The 26,312-nt window shown below is 53.2% G+C and overlaps 2 protein-coding genes across 2 annotated transcripts in view; one reads left to right on the top strand and one right to left on the bottom strand.

The window, feature by feature from the left end:
* Positions 1-388: 388 nt before the first annotated feature.
* ARRDC5 (arrestin domain containing 5) lies at positions 389-11,682 on the bottom strand. The gene is made up of 3 exons (XM_030880372.2): positions 11,430-11,682; positions 9,762-9,970; positions 389-916 (listed from the first exon to the last, which is right to left on the bottom strand). The coding sequence occupies exons 1-3, from the start codon at positions 11,680-11,682 to the stop codon at positions 389-391; spliced, it is 990 nt and encodes a 329-aa protein (XP_030736232.1).
* Positions 11,683-15,775: 4,093 nt separating this feature from the next.
* Positions 15,776-26,312, top strand: part of UHRF1 (ubiquitin like with PHD and ring finger domains 1) — a 31,087-nt gene continuing 20,550 nt past the window's right edge. Inside the window, exons 1-4 of the mRNA XM_060295605.2 lie at positions 15,776-15,858; positions 16,496-16,662; positions 25,089-25,364; positions 25,989-26,149. Coding sequence (XP_060151588.1) covers positions 16,510-16,662; positions 25,089-25,364; positions 25,989-26,149 — 590 coding nt within the window. The 5' untranslated portion in view covers positions 15,776-15,858; positions 16,496-16,509. The remainder of the gene's footprint in view (positions 15,859-16,495; positions 16,663-25,088; positions 25,365-25,988; positions 26,150-26,312) is intronic.

Genomic DNA, 26,312 nt, shown 5'->3' with positions numbered 1-26,312 from the left:
TGCGGCACAGAGCAGCATCCCTAGCCCCCACCCCCTGGATGCCAGGAGCGCACCCTGCTCCCCTCAATTGGGATAACCGATACAACCAGGCTTTGCCAGTGTCCTCTGGAGGGCAGAGTCGCTCCCAGTTGGGGATCCCTGGTCTTGGCACTGTAAGAGCCAGCAAGCAGATGGGTCTGGGGTGCGGTCCTGGAAGGCTTTGTCCTCTACTGGTATTGAGTGATCTTTCTTGGGATGGGAGAAATGGAGGACCGCCCGGCTGGAGCTTGGCAAGTTTCAGACTACGTGCTGCCCAAGCCTGGACTCATCTGATGGCCATCTGCACGAGGCAAAGGAAGGACCTGCCTTAGAGTTTGATAAAACTTGAAATATTTAGACGTTTGGGCATTTAATTCTGATGATCCAGGCTCACGATAACACCGCTCCCGTCCAGCAGCCCGCAGCTGTCTGAGTCCACGGGGGCTCTGGTGATAATGATGGGCACCTTGACCTTGACACTGGTCAGGGACCAGGGCAGGTGGACGGTGCTGACCAACTCGTAGTAGGTGTTCATGATCTCGCTGTCCCGTGTGCCGCAGCTCACGGACAGCACGGGCGGGAGGTAGAAAGTGCTGACGATCTTGGTGGTGTTGAAGGGTGTGATTTGGGTGTTGGCCTCCTGCCGAAGCAGCTCACTGCTGTCCACCCTTGAGTGTCGCTCTGCATTGGGTGTGAAGCCCTCGTACTGCACGTGGGCGTAGAGGGCGAAGATGACCGTCTTGATGCGCTTGCTGGTCTGGTTGTTGATTTCCGTGGTGAAAATGACCCTCTCCCCTGGCGTGAAGATGTTCTTTTCCATCTGGATCTGCAGGCAGATGGTGCCCTGTCTGCAGCAATTGTAGTAGATCTTTTTCTTGGCCTCCACGACCAGAGGATTCTAGAAGGGGGTGGGGGGAATGGACAATTGTGAGGCATTGCGGCCACAAGATCCACTTGCTCACCCAACAGTCCACCAAAGGCTTGAGCCTTTGGGACTCTCCTAGTAAGAGGCACTGGTATGGAATCTGGAGTCTTGGGGATTTTGCAGCCCAAAGTCATTCCCAGCTTTGCCATTTAATCAAAATCCTTTGCCATTCTGACTGTCAATTTCCTTGTCTGTAAAATAGACCTAAGAAATTCACAAGGCCCTGGCTTTATCCCCAGCTCCACGACTCACTTGCTCTGTGACCTTGTACCAGTGCCTTGACTTCTCTGAGTCTTAGTTTTCTGGAAGACAGGGAACGTCTTATGGTCTAAGCCCAGACCTAGGGCTTACCCAAGTAGTTCAGACTTAAGGAGAAAATATTATGGGCTCTGAATCATGAAAACTGTAGAGTTGAAATTACGTAACGTGTTTAAATAAAGGCTTCAAAAAGCAGCCTTTATATCAATTGGTTAGCTGCTGGATTGCAAATAAAGTCACATATACGTTATGTTTAATGTGTGGCTTGGGTAACATTTGGCTTTTTATTTGTGGGTACTACTGTAAAAGATTCGAGGGAATTCTCTGGCCGTCCAGGGGCTAGGACTTGGCGCTCTCACTGCCGAGGCCCAGGTTTGATCCCTGGCCAGGGAACTAAGATCCTGCAAGCCATGTGACCAAAAAATAAATAAATAAATGAAATAAAATAAAAGATTTGTTGTGAGGTGGAGTGCGCTTCCAATGATTTGCTCTTCACTTCTGCTGACTTCCTGTATCTTCTTCCAGAGGATCTTAATACTTTTACAAGCGTGTGTGTGTGTGTGTGTGTGTGTGTGTGGCATTTGTCATGCTCATGCAAATGTTTGTATTGTTTAGGAGTACATTTATTTATTTGTGGTAGAAGTACACAGTATTGTTTGACATATCTGAATGCTTTAAATAAATCAAGCCTCATATCTTTTCCAGCAACCTGCTTTTCTAGCTTAACATCCTGTGTTTGAAAGGCGTTCATGTTGGTGCCTGTCATTCTGATTCATTTGTTTCCACGATGGCAATGGAATGTGCTGCAAAATAGTTAATTTACCCTTCCCCCTCCAGGATAGACATATATATATATATATATATAATATACATATTTTACGTATATATATAATTTTTTTTTTTTTTTTTTGCCGTGCTGTGCGGCATGCAGGATCCTAGTTCCCTGACCAGGGATTGAACCCGCGCCCCCTGCAGTGGAAGCATGGAGTCCTAACCACCGGACCGCTAGGGAAGGATAGACATTTATATTGTTTCCATGTGTATTTGACATCATAAAAGAGCTGGAAGGAGCATCTGAAGACACTTCTTGGGCTTACATACAAGAAAGAGTTGCTCTACCAAAGAGCATATACAGATGGTCAATAGGCACACGAAAAAAGGCTCAACGTGGCTAATCATCAGAGAAATACAAATCAAAACCACAATGAAATAGCACCTCACACCTGTCAGAATGGGTATCATCAAAAATTCTACAAATGACAAATGCTGGCCAGGATGTGGAGGAAAGGGAACCCTCCTACACTGTTGGTGGGAATGTAAATTGGTGCAGCCGCTGTGGAGAACAGTATGGAGGTTCCTCAAAAAACTAAAAGTAGGGCTTCCCTGGTGGCACAGTGGTTGAGAGTCTGCCTGCCGATGCAGGGGACACGGGTTCGTGCCTCGGTCCAGGAAGATCCCACATGCCGCAGAGTGGCTGGGCCTCTGAGCCATGGCTGCTGAGCCTGCGCGTCCGGAGCCTGTGCTCCGCAACGGGAGAGGCCACGACAGTGACAGGTCCGCGTACCGCCAAAAAAAAAAAAAGGGGGCAGAAGACCTAAATAGACATTTCTCCAAAGAAGACATACAGATGGCCAACAAACACATGAAAAGATGCTCAACATCACTAATTACTAGAGAAATGCAAATCAAAACTACAATGAGGTATCACCTCACACCAGTCAGAATGGCTATCATTAAAAAGTCTACAAACAATAAATGCTAGAGAGGGTGTGGAGAAAAGGGGACACACTTACACTGTTGGTGGGAATGTAAATTGATACAGTCACTATTGAGAACAGTATGGTGCTTCCTTAAAAAACCAAAAATAGAACTACTATATGACCCAGCAATTCCACTCCTGGGCATATACCTGGAGAAAGCCATAATTCAAAAAGATACATGCACCCCAATGGTCATTGCAGCACTACTTACAATAACCAGGTCATGGAAGCAACCTAAATGTCCATCAACAGAGGAATGGATAAAGAAGATGTGGTACATATATACAATGGAAAATTACTCAGTCATAGAAAGGAATGAAACTGCACCATTTGCAGAGACATGGATGGACCTAGAGACTGTCATACAGAGTGAAGTAAGTAACAAGTATCATATATTAACGCATATATGTGGAATCTAGAAAAATGGTATAGATGAACTTATTTGCAGAGCAGAAATGGAGACACAGACGTAGGGAACAGATGTATGGATACCAAGGGGGGAAGGGGAGGGTGGGACAGATTGGGAGATTAGGGGTGACATATATACACTACTCGGTATAAGATAGATAACTAATGAGAACCTGCCGTATAGCACAGGGAACTCTACTCAATGCTCTGTGGTGACCTAAATGGGAGGGAAATCCAAGGAAGAGGGGATACATGTATACATGTGGCTGATTCACTTCGCTGTACAGCAGAAACTAACACAACATTGTAAAGCAACTATACTCCACTAAAAATAAAGAGAGAGACACAGGCTACTATATACAAAGTAAATGATCAACAAGGATATATTATACAGCACAGGGAAATACAGCCGTTATTTTGTAATAACTTTAAATGGAGTATAGTCTATAAAAATATTGAATCACTGTTATACACCAGAAACTAATGTAATATTGTAAATCAACTATACTACAATTTAAAAGAAAGAGTTGGTCTAGGACATAGAGTTGATGAATTTTTTTCTGTAAAGAGCCTGATGATGAATCTTTTAGACTCTGCAGGCCACACAGAGTATTTGTTACATATTATTCTTTTTTAAAAAACCACAACTCATAGTTGAAACGTAGATTTTAATATTGTGGCGAAAAGCACAAATTTATATATCCATCGGCATCTAAATCTATGAAAGAGAAATAAGTTTCATGAAATAATGCTTATCCTTGCTACATGCCTGCTGAGAATTCCTCTTCTATCCTCTTCTATTCTATTTAATCTATTCTTTTAAAAACTCTTGATTGGACCCTCTGAATTGATTTTTCTGGTATTTCTAGTCTACTTACGCTATTCTATTCTATCATTTTGTTTTATATAAAACGAAAACGTTGTAACCCACCAAATTTATTTTTTCTGGTAAATTCTATCCCATTTTACGTATTCAATACTATTCTATTCAGTCCTACACATTGATTTTATAAAAACAAAGTCTGTTGCAACCCACCAAATTTATATTTTCTGACATATTCTATTCTCTGTTTTCATTTTGAAAAATTAATGGCAACCCACCAAGTGGACTTTTTCTGATATTTTCTATTCTACCTATTTTATTCTCTGTTCTGTTTTCTTATTTTATATTAAGAACAACAACGTTTGCAACCCACAAAATTGACATTTTTTCTATTTTGGTCCTGCCTATCCTTTCATTTTGTAGAAATATGCTTTGCAACTTGCTAAATGGATTTTGCACCCTACTAGCGGGTCATGACCTGAGGTTTGAAAAACACTGTTCTAGGTTCAATGCCATTCCTCTTGGAGACCTCAGGCTGACCCCCCGACCCCTTCAGCCTCACCTCCTACCCTCTGCCTCTGGCTTCTGCCTATCTTCAGCCTTCCCACTCTTTCCCTCCTCTTGGAAGGCTAATTGCAGCCCATTTCATTCTAAACCCCTCCAGTCTTATTCGAAAATTCGTTGCATGCGTTAGGACCCTGCAGGCATTAAAGGACTCACTGCCCTAACTCAAGGCCAAGCCAGCAGTTCTGTCCTGGTCCTGAAGGAAGTGCCGAGAGACATCAGGGGTGGCCCATCAGAGAGACCCCCCGCACCAGGCCAGGTGGGGTGGCCACAGGGCTCTGATTTCCAAGAATATTAGGGCACAAACTCAACATTGATTTTCCATACCCAGGAGTTTTTTGGGACCCCATATTCCTTTGGCATATATGAAACTTTGGGGGGATTCATTCATTCAACCAGTATTCGTTTGTACCAACTTGGTGCAAAGTTCAAGGAAAACCCATAGCAGTGAAGACCAGTCCAGTCTCTGCTCTGGTCTGGAGATGGACATATAAATGGTACATTCCTTTTTTTTTTTTTTTTTAGTGGTACATTTCTTTTTTTGTTGTTGTTGTTTATTTATTTATTTATTTTGGCTGTTTTGGGTCTTCGTTGCTGTGCACGGGATTTCTCTAGTGGCGGCGAGCGGGGGCTACTCTTCGTTGCGGTGCGCGGGCTTCTCATTGCGGTGGCCTCTCTTGTTGCGGAGCATGGGCCCTAGGCACATGGGCTCCATAGTTGTGGCTCATGGGCTCTAGAGCGCAGGCTCAGTAGTTGTGGCGCACGGGCTTAGTTGCTCCGTGGCATGTGGGATCTTCCCGGACCAGGGCTCGAACCCAGGTGTCCTACATTGGCAGGCGGATTCTTAACCACTGCGCCACCAGGGAAGCCCTAATGGTACATTTCTGATAGGGATAAGCTATGAGGTTAGGCAAGGGGGTGAGGTAAGGGGAGTCAGGATGCCAACTCTTTCAGACTTCTTGGTTAGGAGAGGTCTTGGGGACATGTCCTCTACCCAATGGTACTGCTTGTTGGAAGAGGCAACGGGTCACGTCTTTCAAAATTCTAAAGGTACACAGAGAGGAGTGAATGTGGAAAAATTGGAACCCTCGTTCATGGCTGGTGGGAATGTAAAATGGGGTGGCCGCTGTAGAAAAGAGTCTGGCCGCTCCTCGAAAGGTAAAACAGAGTTACCATCTTTTCCAGTTCCACTCCTAGGTGTCTACCCACGAGAAATGAAAACTCGCGTCCATGTAAAACCTTGCACACGTATGTTAGCAGCAGCATCGTTCCTAACAGCCAAAATGTGGAAACAATCCAAGGTCCATCAAGAGGTGAGGGGAGGGATGTCCAGACCAGGCAAATCCACAGAGACAGAGAATGGATTTAGTGGTGGCTGGGGGAGGGGACAGAGAGGTTTGGGGGTGACAGCTAAGGGATGCAAGACTTCTTTGGGGGATAATAAAAGTGTTCTAAAACTGACTGTGGTGAGGGCTGTACAACTGTGTGAATGCACTAAAAGCCATTGATTTGGACATTTTATTTTATTTTTATTTATTTTTTATTTGGCCGCACCGCTTAGCACATGGGACCGTAGTTCCCCCATGAGGGATCAAACACACGCCCCTTGCGTTGGAAGCATGGAACGTTAACCACTGGACCACCAGGGAAGTCCTGATTTGGACGTTTTAAAGGGGTGAATTATAAGGTATGTGAGTTGTATATCAATAAAGATGTTTAAAAAAAAAAGTGGAAGGGGAAAAGTTTGTCCCTCCCCTGCTCCCTCCCAGGAGGCAGTGTCTGTTGCCGGTTTCTCTGGTCTCTGGAAAGAGACGTCTGTTTGTTACACCTGCAAGGAAGTTCTGTGCAGTTTTTGTTTTTACCACCAACGGCTAGACACGCTGTTCTGAACTTTGCTTTACTCGTTCAACCCAGTAACTTGGAGGTGCTGAGAGGGAGAGCTGCCTCACTCTCTGTCTCTGTGTCTTGGTCTCTCTCTCTTTCTCTCTTTGCTGTATCTGTAGAGTTGACCTTTGTGTACTGCTACTTTAATTGACTTAGCAACAAACATTTAAGCTGTTGCCAGTTTCTGGCCACCACAAACAGTGCAGTGAGAGGTCATGTCACACACGTGAAAGGATAGCGATGGGAGAATTTTCTAGAAGGGAAATGGATGAGGCAAAGTGCGTGTTCATTTTAATATGGATATTGCCTTCTGTGGGGGTTGTGGCGGTTCATGGGGGCATCAGCAATGCCGGTGATTGAAGACCTGGCTTCCAAGCAAAGATCTGAAGGATGAGGGGGAGGGATAGGAAGATCCTGTCACAGGGTTCCAGGCGGAGGGCGCAGCCTGTGCAAAGGCCCTGGGGCAGCACCATGCCCGTCGTGTTGGAGGAACAGCAAGGAGGCCAGTGTGTCTGGAGCAGAGTGAGTGAGGGGGAGAGAGGGAGGAGGGGAGGGCAGGGAGGGGACAGGGCAGGTGGTGCAGGGCCTTGGGGGCCGCAGGGAGGCCTTGAGCGTTTACCCCGTGGAAGGTGGGAGCCCTGGAAGGCTGAGCAGGGTCATCACCTGAATCCTTTCAGCTGCTATGAGAAGGACAGATTATAGGAGTCAAGACTCCGTGTCTACTTGGACCAGAGCAGTAGCTTCTGCCCTGGTCCACCAGCTCCTGCCCTCACCCTGCCCCCTACAATCTGATTAAAACAGTACTGAGTAGCTGAAGAAAACACCGTATTTCTGTACTCTCAAAACATATCTGTAGGGACTTCCCCGGTGGTGCAGTGGTTAAGAATCTGCCTGCCAGTGTACGGGGCACGGGTTTGAGCCCTGGTCCGGGAAGATGCCACATGCCACGGAGCAACTAAGCCCGTGTGCCACAACTACTGAGCCTGCGCTCTAGAGCCCGCGCGCCACAGCTATGGTGCCCGCGCGCCACACTACTGAAGCACGCATGCCTAAAGTCTGTGGTCTGCAACAAGAGAAGCCACCACAGTAAGAAGCCCGCACACCGCACTGAAGAGTAGCCCCCCGCTTGCCGCAACTAGAGAAAGCCCGTGTGCAGCAACAAAGACCCAGTGTAGCCATAAATAAATAAATAGGTAATAAAAAGGAAAACATCTGTAATAACTCTCTTTGCTGCTATAATAACGATTTGAGCTCTTCCCATTTACTAGGCATCCCCTATGTGTACACATCGTGCTGGGTGCTTTGTGATCCCCACAATCGAGGAAAGATTAGTAGTAGTAGTAGTAGTAGTATTCCCATTGTACAGATCAGGACAATCGAGGGTCTGGGAGGTGCTGTTAATTGCCCAAGGCCATCGGGTAGTGAAGGATCTGGCGGCAGAGATCTCAAGCTAGGTGTGGTCCCATACCAGCATTTTGCCCCAATTCCTGCCTTGTGCCCCCTGCACCCTAGATTAACTCTTGAGGGAAGAGCCAGAGAAGGGCCAGAGCCCGCTCTGGGTCACACAGGGAGCAGGTGGCCAAGCGGGCCTTGAGCTCAGGTCTGCTTCATCTGATCCACCCCTCCAAGCATCTACCCCCCTGAAGTAGGCCGGGCTAGAGATGATCCCTGTTACACAGATAAGACTACCCGGGACTTCCCTGGCAGTCCAGTGGTTAAGACTCCATGCTTCCAATGCAGGGGGTGCACGTCTGATCCCTGGTCAGGGAATTAAGATCCCACATGCCATGTGGTGCAGCCAAAAAAAAAAGGCTACCTGTGGCAGCAGCAGCAGTGACAAGATTTATGGGGACTTAATATTCTGGGGCTCTCTCCTACCACCACTGCCGGCCACTGTGCAAGGTCCAGAACTTGCATGAAGTCCACTCACTGCTCCTTCTGAGATCTAGGGGACAGGCACCATCTCTGTGCCCATTTGACAGATGAGGAAATGCAGGCACAGAGAGGCCACATCACTTGCAGAGGGTCACACAGCAGGTAGGTGGAGATGCTAGGATTTTTAACTTGGACGTTGAAAACTAAAATGCCAGCCCTCTCAGCCACAACACTCTGATGACAAATGGGTCCCCAGGGAGGTGAAGTGACTTTGGCCAATGTAAGTCCACCCTCCCTTACTTCCACCTCTGCACCTGGCCTCCAGAAGCTGTCCAAAAACTTCCTCCGCTCAGGTGACTGATGCCACAAGGCCCTTCCTTCCCCCTGAATGGAGGGCATCCCCTTTCCGTGCTTCTTGGTGGGGGGCACCACCTCCATTATCAGTTCCTGGAGAGTCACCGAGCACCCAGGACCCTCAGTCAGGGGTCACAGAGGGGCCTCTGCTCACTCTTTTTTTTTTTTTTTTAATAACATTTATTTATTTACTTATTTTTGGCTGCGTTTGGTCTTCGTTGCTGCACGTGGACTTTCTCTAGTTGGGGCGAGCGGTGGCTACTCTTCATCGTGGTGCACGGGTTTCTCATTGCGGTGGCTTCTCTTTGTTGTGGACCATGGGCTCTAGGCTCAAGGGCTTCAGTAGTTGTGGCATGCGGGCTAGTAGTTGTGGCTCGTGGGCTCGGTAGTTGTGGCGCACGGGCTTAGCTGCTCCGCGGTATGTGGGATTTTCCCGGAACAGGGCTCAAACCTGTGTCCCCTGCATTGGCAGGCGGATTCTTAACCACTGCGCCACCAGGGAAGTCCCTCTGCTCACTCTTGATTCTTGAATGTCAAGGACATTCAGGGCCCATGTCATTCCCTGTGGGGGGCACTGCGGGGTGTGGAGCGTCATCCCTGGCCCACACTCTCTTGATCCCACTCATCACCCCTCCCCAGTCGAGACAACCAAAAATGTTCCCAGACATCTCCCAGTGTCCCCCGCAGGGGCAGAATCACCCCAGTTGAGAGCCGCTGGTTTAGTTCCTGCCCTGGTTTCTGATTCCCCGTTTGCGAAATCACTGGGCCGGAGGAGCGGCCAACACCTTCCCTTCTTCCAGGTCACGGCCTCCCGTCTCCTGGCTGCCCGCCTCCCCCTGCCTCCGGGGAGCTTTGAGGACATGCCCTATCCCTGCTCCTTCTGCATCACTACCTGCAATGGGTTTTCTGCGTGGAAATCCGAAGAAGTCCCTTGAACCAACAAGTACCTTCTCTTCTTGGCTAGAATGTGCTCCCGACCCATGCAGGAGGCCTGCACGAAGTAAAAGACATGGCCACTTTTGCTGGTGAAGGTAGAAGGGAGCCTGGCAGGTAAGTTGAAATGGAAGTCAAAGGTGCGGCTGCCTGCACTTAACCAATTATCTGAAAGCAAAACACACCGATGCCATCAGAAGGTTCTAGAATCTTTTCTTCCCTCTTTTCTTTCTTTATTGTTTTGGCAGGGAGCTTGTTCTGGACCTGGCCTGTTTGTCCCTGAGCTAGGCTTAGCTCTGTGATTTTTAGGGATCGAAAAAGCCTAGGCCCATAAATATTAGGTCTCAGCTACGCTGGAGACCGATGCCCTGGGTAGGTGATGCGACTGGGGTGGTCACTCAAAACCACTGACCAGGACTTGCTCACCCGTGCTCTGGGCCTGGGAAACTGGAGGTCTGGCTGCAGGATTCGATCGCATATTCATTCAACAAACACACCTTGGGTCCCAAGGCAGGCAAATCTCCCTGCCCTGGCAGAGCTTGGACTTCAGTGCACAGCATACAGTAGGTGCTTAATATTTGTTGATTGACTGAGTGGTGATGGAAGACCGGGGAGGGACTCACACTACCCCCCATCTCTGTGACCTCCCTGTTTTATTTTTTTTTTGCACTTCTCCAAAACCCCCTTATTAGAGCGTTTTCCCTGCCTGATGGCAACCCCAGCGATGCCAGGGACCCTGTCTGTTTTCTTCGCTGTTGTATCCCCAGCATCTGCCATGGTTGTTGTGCACAGTAGGTGCTTAATACATGTTTGTGAAGTAAATGAGTGAACCCATCGCAGGCTTGGGGCTGATGCTTCTGAGGGGAAAGGATGCTTCCCTTGGAAATGGAGAAGGGTGATAGCTGATAATGTGGGTGGTGAGGGGTGGGGGAGTGTTTTGGTTGAAAAAACGAACACCTAACAAACATTACTGTATACCCCTCCCCCCCCCGCCCCACTATTCTGAGCCCTCCCCTCGACATGCCATTAAATCATTAAGTTCTCAAGGCAGTCTTAGGAGGCAGGACTTTTTCCTATTCCCATTTTCCAGGTGGGTTAACTGGGACACAGAGAGGCGGCCTAATTGCTGAGTATGAAGGCCCAGCAGGTTGCCGTTCCTCCCTTGGATATCTGGGCAGGTCCCCCTCCCATCACTAGATCTGAGCTTGGTAGTCACCTCTTTGGAGAGACCTTCCCAGGCTACCCTATCTAAAATTAAAAAAAAAAAATCTACAATTGAACTTTGTTCAGTCAAGCATTGGCCAAGTGTTCTGCTTGACTGTGGACTACCCGGAAACACCCCCATGGACATATTTTGGAAAGGACATATAGTTTCCTGGTAGCTTAGGCTTCCTGATGTCTGTCCAGACTTTAGATTTGAACCTGGCAGAGTTGGGGACTAGTCAGTCCTTCCCACGGAGAGCTTTCCTAGCCTTCTCCCTCCTATCTCTTTCCCTGTGACCAGGGGAACCAGGCCTCTGCCCATTTCTGATATCCCCGGGGGTTTGTTGATTGACTAACAGATGTGTTTACCTTCCAGACCCCGGTTCCTATTCTGGCTAAGGTTGGCGGCTGGCCTTGTCCTTACCCTCCACTGGGAATGTCTTTGTCTTGTGCACATAGTCAGCCTTGTTGTTGCAAATAACATCTCGGCTGTAATCGCGGGATGCCCCAATTTCTTCATTCCACTCCACATAACCTCTTCCCACGAGCTCCACCTTCACGATGGGGTCCACCAGGGTGCTGTTCAGAGTTAGAACCACCTGCCCTTTTATGCTGGAGCCGGCCAGGTAGACCGCATCCTTGGGCAGCACTAATTCAATGGACTTCACCACAGACATAGGGGGTTGAGGTGATGGAGAAACATCCTCCCCTCTCCCCCATGTCACTGAGATACCCGGTTCCTTGGCCACAGTGACGTCATCTGTCTGTGACATCATCCAGCCAGGGTTCCGGGAAGGGTTTCCCAATGGCCAGGATGAGAGGCAAGGCTGTTGGGAGTGGGCGGCTGCTTGGGAATCCCAAAGTCCTCACTGGTTGGTGAAATGGTAGCCTGACCTCTTTTTCCTAGGAAATAACGAACAAACGAACAAGAAAACCACACGATCCCAACATTGCTGGCGACTAGGGAACAACTGTCATCCTGCCAGAGGTCTAGGGGCCTGGGTGGGAAGAATTCTTCCAGGCCCTGTGGTGAGGCAGGCATCGTGAGCTCTATTTACAGATGGAGAGGCACAGGGCATGAGCCCAGGGGTATTTTCTGCCCCATCCGATGGCCCCCAAATGTGGGTGTGTGCACCCCCTTCTCAGGGTTCACAGATTGATGCTGGGTCCTACACAGATAATCATTTTCACCTTTTGTTTGTTTGTTTGTTTTGGCCACACCATGAAGCTTGTGGGCTCTTAGCTCCCAGAGCAGGGATTGAACCCGTGCCCTCAGCAGTGAAATCTCGGAGTCTTAACCACTGGACTGCCAGGGAATTCCCAGTCGTTTCCACCTTAATAGCTCTATATTTATATCAGTGTGTGTTAGAAGGAAAATGATAGCCATGGCCAGGACATGGAATCTGCTGTGTCTTGAAGATGCTCAGAGCGCGGTGGGCTCCATGTGAACGCGGATGCCACCACGAAGCATTCTCTCTCTCTGCACAGCTGACACTCATCTTTATGCCAGCGTCTCCTCCATTGGTTGGGAAGTCCCTCTAGGGCAGGAATTTGTTTGCCAAACCCAGAGCCTGGTTCAGGCAAGGGAGGACAATTAAAGTTTGTTGAATGACTTAATGACTGTCGAGAGCATATCGTTCTGCAAAAGGGAAACTGGGGCCCTTGGCACCCTAGCAGTTATTCGTGGTGTCCAATTCGCGCGTGGGCCGGTGCCTAAGCAGGGGGAGGGTCTGAAGCAGAAGAGGCTCTACAAAGTATCTGTTCTCCAGGCTCTGGCAGACCTCATTTACTCTTTGTCATATCTTGCTTTATTGGATGTGATGTCTTTTGCAGACATCGATGTCTTGTCTTCCTAACTAGTTACTAAACTTCTTTTGGAGATGCTTTGCATAGTCTCTTGCTCATAGTTAATTAACCCAAGCAACCCCTCTGACTTTCTCGAAATGACTAGAGAAATGGGGCCCTGCATCCCCACCACTCCAGGTCTTTTCTTCAGGGAAAGCCAGACACCTCTTTCTGTGTCACTTAACCTCATCCAAGGAGCCTGGGCTGTGCCCTGCACCAAATGTACATGAAGAATATATGGTCTATTTCTTCTTTCGGCCACGTTGAGTTTTAGCAACAGCCGGCACAAATGGATGCTATGCTCACGCCAGGAGCAGGCTGGGTTCCTGGGGCAGCTGTTGTCAATGTGGAAGATTTCATCTGCCTCACAAGCTCTGGGAGGCCTGCCTACCCGTTCTGTGACGTGGTCTCCATGTGGCTGATGGCTGAGCACCCAGAAATGCAATCAGTTGCATTGAGGAAGTCCTGAAGGTGGAGAAAATTAACAGGAGCACCTGGACTTCGTGTATTAGTTTCCTCTGGCTGCTATAACAAATGTCCACAAAGTCCGTGCTTTAAAACAACACAAATTAATTCTCTTACAGTTCTGGAGGTCAGAAGTCTGAAATGGAGCTAAAATCAAGGTGTTGGCAGGATTACATTCTAGTGTTCTAGGAGGGAATCTGTCCCTTGCCTTTTCCAGCTTCTAGAGGCTTCTCGCATTCCTTGCCTTTAAGTTTCATCACTCCATCCTCTCTTTCCATCCTTGTGTCTTTGACTCGACCCTCCCGCCCTTTGTCATTTATTAGGACCCTTGTGATGACATTGGGCCAGTACAGATAATCTAGGTTAATCTCCCCATCTGACGATGTTTAATTTAATCCCCTCTGCAAAGTCCCTTTTGCCATGGAAGTTTCTATATTCACAGACTCCAGGGATTAAGATGTGGACATCTTTGGGGGGCCATTAATCTGTCTACCGCCAGGGGAAACAAAAGCAGAAGTACCAGCGCCAAGACAGAAGGAACTCTACATGTGGCGAGAGAAGCCTTGTAAAAACATAAATTGGAGCTCATCGCTTTTCTGCTCACAGCCCTCCCATGCTACACACTGCTCTCAGGAGAAAGACCAAAGTCCTCCTGGTGGCCTGCGAGGTCTTATAGACACCCCTCTGACCTCCTCAGCTCCCACCGGCCCTCCCCTTTGCTGTGTCTGCCCTGCTCTCTGTCCATCGCTAAGCCTTTTCCGGCCTCTGAGTTTGCTCTTCCCGCCTTGACCCATCTGTCCTTGGTTTCTCATCTCAGATCTCAGCTCAAATGTCATCTGCTCAGAGAGGCCCACCTCTCCACCTTAACCAGAGTACCCTCTCTCCCCACCCCCCATACGGCCGCTGGTCACTCTCCAGCTCTTGTCCTGTCTTCATTGCATGTGCGGTATCTGAAATGATTTGCTTTATTTATTCATTTCTTGCTGGTCTCCCCAGATAAGAATGTAACATCCCGGGAGACCACCAACAGGGTCGACCTTGCCCACTCTTACGCTCCCAGCTCTGAGCACCCTGTTCAGGCACTTTGTAGGTGTCTAGCATGGGTCACTGTATGCCCTCCAAGACTGGCCAGAGCAGAGCAGGCAGGGCGGAGGGGGGAGGGCAGCTCTGCCCGCCTGGACAGCCCGGAGAAGGCGGGAAAACGAGGCGGGAAAAACCAGCAAACAAGCCCTGCGGGTGGGTAGGGTGGGGAGCGCTGGCGAGCCCTGACGCTAGGAAATCAGGCTGGGGCGATGAGGCCCGTCATCGGGTGCAGGCGGTCTCCTGGGGGGGGTCCCCTCAAATTCTCCGGCAGAATTTAGACATTGATTCCCGCCTTCCTGCCCTACTGGTCAGTGCATGCCTGGGGAGAGGGGCTGAAGCAACGGACTTAGGAGGTCGGGGGTCTCAACGCTGGGGGCCCCTGCCCCCGGGGGGATCCCTAGGGCTCCTGAAGGGCACCCATGGTGGGGGGGGATTCAGGTCCCGCCACCCGACCCCATTACACGCTGGGCGCGCCCAGCAGAGCGCGCAGGGCTGGGCGGGGCCGTGGCCCGCTGGGCGGAGGGGGGGGTGGACAGAGGCGGGGGCGCCCCCCACCCCCTTTCTCGCTTCCCGCCACTGCGGCGGCCAATCACCAGGCAGGCGCCCGCCCCCGGCGCGGCCTCCTGTGGCCCCGCAACTCCCAAACGCCAAGTTTTCGCGGGAAAAAAATCAGAGCAGCTGGCAGCGCAGCGGGCAGTGGTGGCCGTCCGGGCGCTCGGGATCGCACGCACGTTCGCGCGGGGTCCCAGCCACACACGCGGTTCCTTTGCCATCCTCAGAAGGGCCGGCGCAAAATCAGGCGAGTGAATCGTGAGCAGTCAGGCGGATTGGGGTGCCAGCCCGGGCCAGGGCGCGGGTGGGCGGGGGTGGGGGGCGGGCAGGACTCGGCGCACCCGGCGCCTTGACTTTGCAAAACTTTCCGGGACTCTCGGCCAGCACGGGCGCACGCGTCCCCCGCGCCAGGGCTGCCCTACACGCGGTCTCGGGCTCTGCCCCCAGCCCTGCCGGCCCTTAGGAGTCGCCCCTGGCAGCCCGGGCTCGGGCAGGGGCGAGCGGAACATCCCTGGCGCCCCGCGGGGGTCGCGCCGGCTGGGTGGGGGAGGGCCCGGCGAGCCGCGGGGGAGGATGTCAGGCTCCGCGCCTGCGCGCGGGGTGCCCCGCGATTCAATTGTCGCGCCCGAGCCCGATTTCGCGCGCCCTTAGTTCCCCGGGCGCGTCTGGGCCAATGGGGAGCGAGCAGGGCGGGGCGGCCGGCCGCGGCGGAGCCAATGATCGAGGCGGCTCAAGTGAAGGGGGCGGGACTTGGCGCGCGGGCCCCTCGGCAGGTCCTGGCGGTGGGGGTGGGCGTGGGCTCGCCGGCTTGGCCCGCGCGGGCGGGCGGGAGAACAAGAGGGGCTCCGGGGCCGTGCGTCGGGGTCCGGGAAACGCAGGCTGGAGCTCGGGACAGCCGTGGGGCTGAGGTGAGTAGCGCTGCGCGCGCGGGGGCGACCGGGACGGGGCGGCCGGTTGCCATGGCCACCGCGGGGCGGGTGTGTCGCGCACGCGCGCGGGGGCGGCGGCGGGGGGCCGCGAGCACCGGGGGTCCCGAGCTCCCGGGTCTCTGGTGGGCTCCTTCCCCTTCGGTCACACTTAGTTGAGTTCCCTGGGACTTCTGAAGTTCCAACCCGAGCCGGACTTTTGGGTTCCTCTTGCGTCAGTATTCATCCAGGGAATGAATGAATGGATGAATGAACAAACTCGGCCCCTGACCGTTTGGCTGTGTTCCCCCTCCTCCTCTGGACGCTGGTGTTTTTTTTCCCTCTGTGAAAGGCAGGGTGGGTTGACTGAGTGGTCCGGGATGCTTTTTCCTCTCCGCTAATTTCCTCTCCCTCCTCAGTCCTCCACCGGTGCTAATGCATTAACTCCTTAATTCACTCAGCCAGGCACTGGGCCAGCCGCGGCAGTCTAGGGGGATTACGGGGCTGGGAGGGCGTTCCAAGAGTTGCCCGGTGTCCACAGTCTGGACATTCATAGCAAGGATGACCTGAGTATGGTACAGCCCGGTGGTGGTGGTGACGGCAGCACTGACCGAGGGGTCCTGCTCTCTTGTCCTCCTAGCACCAGCAGGCACCATGTGGATCCAGGTTCGCACCATGGATGGGAAGGTGGCCCACACTGTGGACTCCTTGTCCAGGCTGACTAAAGTGGAAGAGCTGAGGAAGAAGATCCAGGAGCTGTTCCATGTGGAGCCAGGCCTGCAGAGGCTTTTCTACCGGGGCAAGCAGGTAAACCCGCCCTGCAGGCTGCCCGCCTGCCCGCCCAGCACCTTTGTTCTTGCCTCAATCCAGGCACCGCACACACACTCTTCCCCTGTCGTCCGGTCCGCTTCTCCACAGAAACCTCCAGTGTCTGAGCGAGGAACAAAGGCTCTCGACTCCTAGACTGACACATCAGGCACTCGAATCTGTTGCGTCTGGGGGCTTTTAAACTCCCAGCCCACCCCCACCCCCGCCTTTTTTTTTTTTTTTTACCCTCCCCTCAAAATAATTTCTAGAAAAAATAAGTTGGAGGTGGCCGATGGAGGGCTGGTGAATCTCGAGGAAGAGCCTAGAATCAATACTGAGACGCTAGGACGGAAGGGACCAGGTTTTTCTTTGAAACACGCACGCTGATGGCCCACGGTCTGCACCTATTTAGCTTCCGACCCCCACAGGGTTTTCTAGAAATTTGGATCAGCTTATTCAGAGTCGGAGATGGTGCTTGCTAATCAGGAATTTCCGCCACTTCTGGGCCTCCTCTCTGGCGGCAGCGGGGCCGCCCCTGATCAGGGGTTTGTGCTTTCCGCGGGCTCAGCTGGCCCTGCTCCTAGGTTTCCTTTCTTCAAGATTCCCCCACCCCACGCCCAGCCCCTGTAGCAATTGAAAATGGCCACCCTTGGTTTGTGGGCTGCCCACTTTGGGGACATTTTCTCTAGTGGCGCCCCTGAGGGTGTCCATTCTTGTTGGTGCGTGGGCAGGGGGGATGGCAGGCCAGGCTGTGAGTGGGATTTCCCTGAGTGGGAGATGGTCTGACAGAAAGTGTTGTTCCCATCTGCTGGGGCCACCCTGGAGTTGGGTGGCCTGTAGGGACCTCGGCATAGACAGCGCATGGGATTAAAAGTGTTCAGTCGGGCTCTCTGACTTTGTTGTTGTCGCGTTTTGAACTGGGTGCTGCCGCCATCTGGTGTCTAGATTGAAAAATAAATGCTCCCCGCCTGGCCAGGATTTTTTGAGGGCTGGGAGGATCCTGCCTGCCTCCTGAAAATGAGACCTGATGATTAATTTCTTGGGCTTGAGGCGCCCTCCGAGACCTTTAACCTCCTTCCTGTGCGAGATACGAGGACTTGAATGTCTTAAGCATCTGAGTTAACGCTCCCCGCCTTGGGGAGGGAAAGCCGAGCTGGCGAACTGGGGGATTTGACTGTGGTCACGTGCGTGGCGCGGGTGGAGAAAAGGCAGGGCCGCGAGTGGAGCTCCCCTGAGATGCTGTTTCTCTCCCCTCTCCTCCAGCGGGGGCTCATCTTTGCAGCATCCAAACTGATTTTGATTTGCCTCTCAGTCTTTGTGTTCAGCAGAAGGTCCTTCCACCGAGTTTCTGAAGACCGCCTGCGGGCACCGGCTAAACAGTTCGTGGCATCATCCAAAGGCGGGTTGGATCGAGTTCCCTTAAGTTCAAGGCAGTAAATATTTCTGGGTGCCTGCTGTGGGCTGGGCACCGTGCATTTTAATCTTTACTTTCAAAGACATGCAGAAAAGTTCAAAGAGCCATGAACACCTAAACACCTACCCGTGGCTCTTAGCACTGACATTTCCCACGTTTGCTTTATCACTGCAGCTGTCTCCCTTGCCTCTATCCGTCCACCAATCCATCTTATTTTGGGGCATGCATTGCAGAGAAAGTTCCAGGCACTGGTTCAAGTCACCCACTAAACCCTTCAGCATTGCCTGTCCTTAACTAGAGTACAATGTTTGTTTGTGGTTCTTGTTTCTTTAGATGTAATTTGCATATAGTGAGAGACACGTCTTAAGCGGACTTTTTGGAGTTTTGACAAACGTCTACACCCATGTAACCAAACCGCTGCCTCCCTGCATCAGGAACATAATAGGTGATCCACACGAAGGCTAACGAAAGCCTTCGTAACGTCTGTGTGAGTTAAAAAGTGTGATGATAAGCATCGTGCCTCTAATCATCAGGATATCAGCGCTGAGAGACAGCTCTGAACCCTGCCTTTCTCCTCATAGCACAGCTTTTGAAGTTCTCAGAAGGTTCCACGTTCCCACGGGACCTCTAACTGCCACTCACCCCCTTCCCTGCGCTCACTCTGCGTTCAGCCCGCTCAGCGGGCCAATGCGTAGCCGGTTCTGCCTTCCGGGTAAGGAGGCCGGGCCTCAGCCGTGATGCAATTTCCCCAAGGTTGCGCGACCAGGAAGTGGCCCAGCCTCACCGGAGGTGTGGACGGTGCCAGGAGGGTGGGGAACAAAGGCATGCAGCAGTAGCACCTTGAAGCAAGTCAGGTCTACAAACAGACTGGGCTAGTCACGATAGGAAGCAGTGCAATTTCCAGCGGGTGCAAGAGAGCTGTTGTTTTTACGGAATGTTCTAGAGAGTGTTCGAGATCCTTTCCCTTCTTTTGTTTTTCCTTTATAAAGAAACGGCATCTCAGTCCAAGGTCTGCAGTGAGGTCGACAGAGCCAATAATGCAGAACAAGAGTTGAGTCTTTCTCCAGGATATGGGAGGGTTTCGTGGCGGCTCACTTAGGTTGAATAGGTTGGCGGTTATGTCACTTGATTGACGGAAATGCAGGGAGCCGAATGGGGGAAGGGACGCCAGGCGGCCGGCCCAGCCTGGGCGAAGGCGAGAGGCATCTGGCGCCTCTTTTTTTTTTTTGGCTGCCCGGAAAAATAGCAGTAGCTGTCGTTTGTGGTGCCTTTAACGCAGTCAGGTACAATGGTTGCGCTTAATCTTCCCAAGTGCCCTGGCCAAGTGTCTCTGGCCAGGGTCAGTCTCTGTGCTTTCCCATCAGGTGGGGCTAATTGCGGACCCACCACATGTGCACGGTGAGAATTCAGTGAGGTCATGGATGCAGGGATGTGCGGGGAGGGGGCTGGTGTTTGAGCTTCGCGCCTGGTTCACGGTAAAGGAGCAATAAATCATTTGGTGCAGGGCCTTCCCCTGGGCACTGCTGACATCAGGGCCAGATCATCCTCCGTGGGGGGCCGTCCTGGGCGCCGTGGGGTGTGGAGCAGCCTCCCTGGTCTGACCCACTTGATGCCAGGAACCCTCCCCCAGTCATAAAGATCACAAAGTCCCCAGATGTTGCCACGTGCTCCCTGGGGGCAAAATTGTCCCCAGTTGAGAACTGATGATTTAGTAGGTAATTTACTTAAGGAAAGCAGTCTGAAAGATCAGGTGAAATGGCATCCTAGGAATGGCCTTTGGAGGGTCACTCGTGACACAGTGCCTCACCAGATGTCCCTGCTGGGTTGGCTTTTCCTGAATGTCAGCCCGTTTTCCCAAAGGACAGGGTTAGGCGGCAAATAAGACAGTCTCCTCCTGGAGACCTGTCCTTCCGGCTGGGCTGCATGAGGGAGGGTCCCTTCCTCCCCACCCCCAGAGCTCCTGGCTGGAGACATGCCCTCTAGGTCAGGGATTAGCAAACCCTTTCTGTTAAGGACCCAGTGGTAACTGTTTGTGGGCTGTGCGATCTGTCCACTCACCTCTGCCATCGAAAGTCCTGAACTGAACCCCGAGCACAAATGAATGGGTGTGTCCTGATTCAGGTCGTAGTAGAACTTTATTTACAAAACACCTATCCTATTAGAAATTGGAAGCTGAGAAAAGTTCACAGCTCGAGAAAACACGAGGGCACGTTCCCTTAGGCACAGGCTCTGGTACCCCTGCAGGATCACGAGGCCGAAGATGGCCAGTGACATCACGATGTCACCACGCGATAGAGAGCCTAGGCCTTGCAGACCCCCGAAATGCCGCTCCAGGGCATAGCCTCGGCTGTGGCCCGGCGGGGTCAGAGAGCAGAGTTCACTTGTCAGGACCTACCCATGGATGGGCTGGGACGTGAAGAGAGGGTTGTGCCTCTGTGTCGTGTCCCCCCACCCCGCCCTGGTGGGAAATGTGCCCCTGTGCCACGGCCGGGGTCCTGCTTCGTACCTTTTCTTCCCTCCCCTCCCTGTCCATCCATCAGTCTGTCTGGCCTGAACCCCAGGTTGCTGCGGAGGCCTGGAGGTCTAGATGGGAAGGTGTGGGCTGGGGCCATAGCCCCAGGAGGGGAGGCCGCGTGGTGTCTCACGTGCTTTCTCTCCCAGCCCGGCCATCAGGCGTTACAGACCCCCCTGCCCTCCTCTGGCCGGAGGTCCGTCTTGGCCTGGAGCTCACGCGCCCTCCTAGGGGGACTGCGGTCCGGTTTACACCCTCCACTGCTCTTGATGGCCGCCTCTAAGCCTGCAGGAGAACCACCCCTTGCCAAGCCCAGGGGTGTTTATAGCCTGTGCTCTTTACCTCTGGGCAGCACTCAGCGCCTGAAAAGTATCCCCACAAAATGCCCCGAGGGGGCAGAAAGTGAGCCGGAAGTGTCACTGTGGTGAGCTTTGAATCCAGGCTTCGGAGAGGAAGCTGTGTTGTAAAGCGGTCTCTGTGTTTTATTCCACTTTGTGCCATGCGTGTGCCCAGAATTCCCAATGTCCGGGAAACTTCCCGATTAAAAGAGAGGGATGTGATCTAAATGCCCTGGGCGGCTTTGCCTTTACACCTGAATCTGCGGAGCAGGGTCATCTGCCCCAAACCATGTGTATATGTTTTACTACAGGCAGTTTAAGGGATTTTCACCTGGAATTTTGGTTATGCAGGATTTTAACTGCACGTTTAATTTTAACGTGAGAACCTGCAACCTCAGGTACTGCTCGCCTGCCATTCACTCTGCGCAGCTTTTATTAATGCCTGTAGCCTCAGTTGGAGTTTTAGGGTCTTAGAAGGAACCTAGACTCGGCACATTTGGTCCCTTTGCCTGGGGCCAGCCCTCCCCCGCTGTGCTTCCCGAGGGGCTGTGCACAGCTTCGGGCCAGCAGCGTTGGGGAGAGGGACACCCGACACACACCCTCTCACCATGGCAAGCGGTTGTGCGAGCGCCTTCCTGCCCACTGTGGGGCCCTTCTGGAATGTTCCAGAGGTGGTCCCAGGAAGCAGTCAGACCAGCCTGTGCATTCCGTCCTGTAGGCAGAGCCCTGGGCCAGCCTGCTCCAGCGCGTGGCCCCTTCCGTACCCAGCCCACCCTGCTTGTGCCTCTGTCCAATGTGCACTGGGAGGGGGGAGTGTGTGTGTGTGCGGGTGTGTGGGTGCGAGTGCCTCTTGTCTCTCGGGCTCTCAGACCCGTCACAGACGTGTGGGGCTGGTATCATGGGTAGAAAATGCCGGGAGAGAGGAGACCAGTGGGTATGCAACCCGGCTCCTCCATGGCTCCCTCAGGATTCCTCCCCCCCCCACCCCCGTCTTTAGCCGCGGGTCCTTGGCCCGGTCCTGACCACCCCTGCTCCCCGCTGCTCCCTGCACACCCCCCCGCTTCCATTCTGGTGCATTCCGCTTCCCCCCTTAGCTCTGCTGCCCCATCTCCCACTTGACCTCCGTCCCAGTGCTCCTTGCAAAACAGAAGCCCGGCCCCGCCTCTCCCCCCCGCCCCCCCCCCTCCGGGTGCTTCCGTTTATTTCCCATCCTCTGAAACCATCCTCCCTCCCTTGACGTGTGTGGCAGACGCATCTACTTTCCTGCGTTTAACTGTCACACGCAGCTGTGTAACATGCCTTGGTAGGAACCAGTCACGGTTTTGCTTGCAAACGATGCTGCCGTGAGCATAGTGGGCGCTGGGCTACCTGTCCCTCCGGTGCGCACCTGAGGGCCTCTAGCTCAGTGGTTCTCACCCGGGGCCATGCGGCCCCGCTGGGAACACTGGGTGGTGTCTGGGGACGTCTGCGGTTGTCACGACTGGGAGGCTGCTCCTGGCATCGAGTGGATGGGGCCAGGGAGGCTGCTCCACACCCCACGGTGCACAGGACAGCCCCACACAGAGAATGACCGGCCCCGAATGTCCGCAGTGCTGAGGGGTGTCTCCCCGGCTGTGGAGGCACTGGGCACCGGGTGCCTGCATCCTGTCATCGTTTTTAATGACGTTTGGCTTACTCTCTGCTGGTTTCCTTATGATAGTGGTGCTGGAGACACTTGTCTTTCTCCATCTATTTTTATTTTTTCCATCTACTTTTTTTTTTTTTTTTTTTTTAGAAATTAACAAACTTTATATTTTTAGAGCAGTTTTAGGTTCACAGCAGAATTAAGAGGAAGGTAGAGATTGCCCATATACCCCCTGCCCCGCCCCCACCACCACTGTGCACAGTTGTCTCCCACCAGATGGTGCATTTGGTGCAACTGATAAACCTATGCTGACGTATTAACATCACCCAGAGTCCATAGATTACATTTGGGTTCACTCTTGGCGTTGTACACTCTATGGGTTTGGACAAATGTGTAATGATGTGTAGCCACCGTTATGGTGTCATACAGAATAGTGTCACTGCCCTGAAAAGCCTCTGTGTTCCGCCTGTTCGTCCCTCCCTCCCTCCCTCCCCCTTCCTCCCTTCCTTTACCTCCTGGCCGCCACTGATCCTTTTAATGTCTCCATAGTCGTGCCTCTTCCAGAACGTCTTATAGTTGGCATCATACAGTCTGTAGCCTTTTCAGATGCTTCTTTAAAAAAAAAAAATCTTTAGTGGGATATAATTTGCATATCATACAATGTACCCATTTAAAGTGTGCAATTCACTGGTTTTCAGTGTATTCACGGGGACTTGAACCATCACCACAGTCGATTTGGGGACATTTTCATCACCTTCAAAGGAAGTCCTGCACCGTTTATTGATCACTCCCTTACCCCCCTCCCCAGCCCGTGGCCACCGCGAATCCAATTTCTGTTTGATTCCTCTAGGGACGTCCTATCCGTGGATTCTGGCAGTGTGTGGCCTTTGGTGTCTGGTTTCTGTCTCTGAGCATCGTGTTCTCAGGGTCCATCCACAGTGTAGCAAGTGTCAGTGCTTCACCCCTTTTTAGGGAGGATGGCCACCCTGTGTTGATCCATTCACCCGTCAGTGGACCCTGGGTTGCTCCACCCTTGGGCTTCTGAGCGTCATGCTGCTGTGACCACACGTGTCATCTCTCCCCGCTGTCACGGCTGTCCTGGGTCGGCCCCGTGTTGGAGGACTGGAGCTCTCTCACTCCCAGGCCCCCTCTGACATCTGGGCAGTGGTGGGCACATTGGAGGCTCTTGCTGGGCTCCGGGTGAACAGGTAGCGCGGGCCCGGATGTCCAGGGTGGGCTTTGGAGGGACCCTGGTGGCCCCTGCAGCTGCAGGCAAGTGTTGGCGTGTTCAGATGTGCCTTTCTCCGGAAGAGAGGTCAATCAGCCATCTGATCCTCAGGTTTGCAATGAATAAGATGAATAAGGATTAACAACTACTGCAGCAAGTGCCCTGGAACTTGTCTTCCCTGTGACCCCAGGTGCTGTTTGCATATCAATGGCAATCAGCCCTTTGAACCACCAGCTTTGGGTTGAAAAGTGGGAAGGAGGGAAAGCCGATCTTTTGTGTGTTCTTCCTTCCTTTAGGGCACCGCTTCTGAACCAGGTTGTTCTGCCTGGGGGCACTGGGTGATGTCTGAGGCCATCAGTTGGTTGTCACGACCGGGGTGGGGGGTGCTCCCAGCATCCAGGGGGTGCTGCTCAACCTTCACCCCCTGCGGTGTCCATGATGGGCCCCCCCCCCCCACCAACAGAGTGATCACCGGAGGTCAGCAGAGCCTGCCTTAGGGTCTTCTGGAGGCCGAGGATCATCGTTGGGTGTTGGTGGAGTGCCCTGGGGCAGCTTCTAATAAAAGCCCCAGTGCAAAGCCTTTTGTGCCCTAGGGATGCCCTAGAGATGCAGTTCAGAAGACAAACTCCTTCACACACCTGATGAGTCATGCCCCACCGGCTCCCAGGCTACCCATCAGCCAGTGACTAGTGTGGGTGGAATTCATTAGCACAAAGGAGTTAATAGAGAGGCGGCCTGAGTGGATGAGGTTTGAGCTAGAGCCTTATAAGGCACCTGGTGGATGTCACGGGGCACCCACCCTTTGGTTCATGCAGGCCAGCTTCCCCCCCTCGCCCTCCCCGGCACTGTGGACATCAGGGCAGGTCATTCTCTGTGGGGGCCATCCTGGGGATCCTTAGCGCCCCCAACCCCATCATGACAACCAAAAATGTCCCTAAGGCATCGCCCAGCGTCCCCTGGAGGCAGGATCACCCTCGATTGAGAGCCAGGGGTACAGGTGATGTGTGTTTACTGTAACAGAAGTTCCAAAGCACATAAAGTATTAACACCTCCACTGATACCCGATGCGTAGCCACGGCATAGTGGGGTTAGGCTGTGTGCTCCCGGGGAACGTTCCCCAAGTGGCAGCAGCCGTCCTCACTTGAGAGGGCCTGGGGACCCTGAGGAAGTGGTCACTGGGCACCCCGGGGCGTGGGCAGGTTTCACTTGCCGGTGGTCTGTTCCAGGGCGGGGCCTCCGCGAGGGCTGGTGCGGTCTTTCGCCCATGGTGAGCTCTCTGTGTCTGCTGACCTAGTCCTGTGTCCCTGCAGATGGAGGACGGCCACACGCTGTTTGACTATGACGTCCGCCTGAACGATACCATCCAGCTGCTGGTCCGGCAGAGCCTCGTGCTGCCCGCCCCCAGCGGCGGTGGCACCGGCGGTGGCAGCAAGGAGAGGGACTCTGAGCTCTCCGACACGGACTCTGGCTGCTGCCTGGCCCAGAGCGAGTCTGACAAGTCCTCCAACAGTGGCGAGGCCGCGGCCGAGCCGGAAGGGAAGGCCGACGAGGATGAGTGGGATGAGACGGAGCTGGGCCTCTACAAGGTGGGGCTCCCGCGGAGGCCGGGGTCGATGTGCTCCGCCCAGTTGGCGCCTGTACCCTGGGAGCGCCCCCCAGCCCTCCATCCCCGAGGCTGGGCACCCCCGTCCTGTCGTGACCATCTCCCCAGGGTTCCTTGGTGTAAACATAGGTACTCAGGGATTCCTTCCTAACCCCTAAAGTAGAATCCCGTGTCCGGGCCTGTGGGTGTCTTCCCTGTGGTCCTCGCAGGGGCTGTCAAAGTCCTGATCCGCTGCCATCCTCCCTCTAAGATCATGACATTTCACGGAAGGATCTGGATTCCCAGCTTCTACGGAAAAATGGGCAGTTCTGGCCTCCCTGGGCCACGCGGCAGGGGTGTTCTGCCCCCAGAGACACTGGGCGGTGCCTGGGGACATCTGTGGTTGTCATGACTTGGGGGTCGCCTGGCATCGAGTGGGTGGGGCCAGGGATGCTGCTCCGACCCCCCCAGGGCCCGGGACTGCCTCCCTCTGGAGAACGACCCAGGCCCCGCGTCCTCAGTGCCACAGTGAGAAGCATCCGGGCCCAGGAACCAAAGCAGGCTCTTGGCGGTTTTGCTCGTCAGGCATCCCTTCCCTGGGCCGAGTGAGAGCTCTCTGCCCCCGCAGGCTGGCGAGTACGTGGACGCGAGGGACACGAACATGGGCGCGTGGTTTGAGGCCAAGGTCATCAGGGTGACGAGGAAGGTGCCGGCCCAGGACGAGCCCTGCAGCTCCACCTCCAGCCCGAAGCTGGAGGACGATATCGTCTATCACGTGAAATATGACGAGTGAGTATCCGCGGGGCAGGCGGGCCTGGGGCAGCGGCTCCGTGGACGTGGGACCTGGAGTTTGGAACTGCGTTGGGGGTGATGATCGGAATTCGAGACCCCACCCTTGTGCTCCGAAACCACACAGAGGCCCCCCCACCCTGAGGACCAGCGTCGTGGGGAC

This window comes from Globicephala melas, chromosome 3, assembly GCF_963455315.2.
Source record: "Globicephala melas chromosome 3, mGloMel1.2, whole genome shotgun sequence".
Classification (NCBI taxonomy): domain Eukaryota; kingdom Metazoa; phylum Chordata; class Mammalia; order Artiodactyla; family Delphinidae; genus Globicephala; species Globicephala melas.
The sequence above is the reverse complement of the archived record's forward strand: the minus strand, read 5'-3'. Positions and strand labels throughout refer to the sequence as shown.

Coding starts and splice junctions, on each gene's coding strand:
- ARRDC5 (XM_030880372.2), bottom strand. CDS start 11,682: ATGTCTGTGGTGAAGTCCATTGAATTAGTGCTGCCCAAGGATGCGGTC. Junction 9,971..11,429: donor AAAGACATTCCCAGTGGAGG/GTAAGGACAAGG, acceptor TTTTGCTTTCAG/ATAATTGGTTAAGTGCAGGC. Junction 917..9,761: donor ACGCAGAAAACCCATTGCAG/GTAGTGATGCAG, acceptor ACCCCCTTCTAG/AATCCTCTGGTCGTGGAGGC.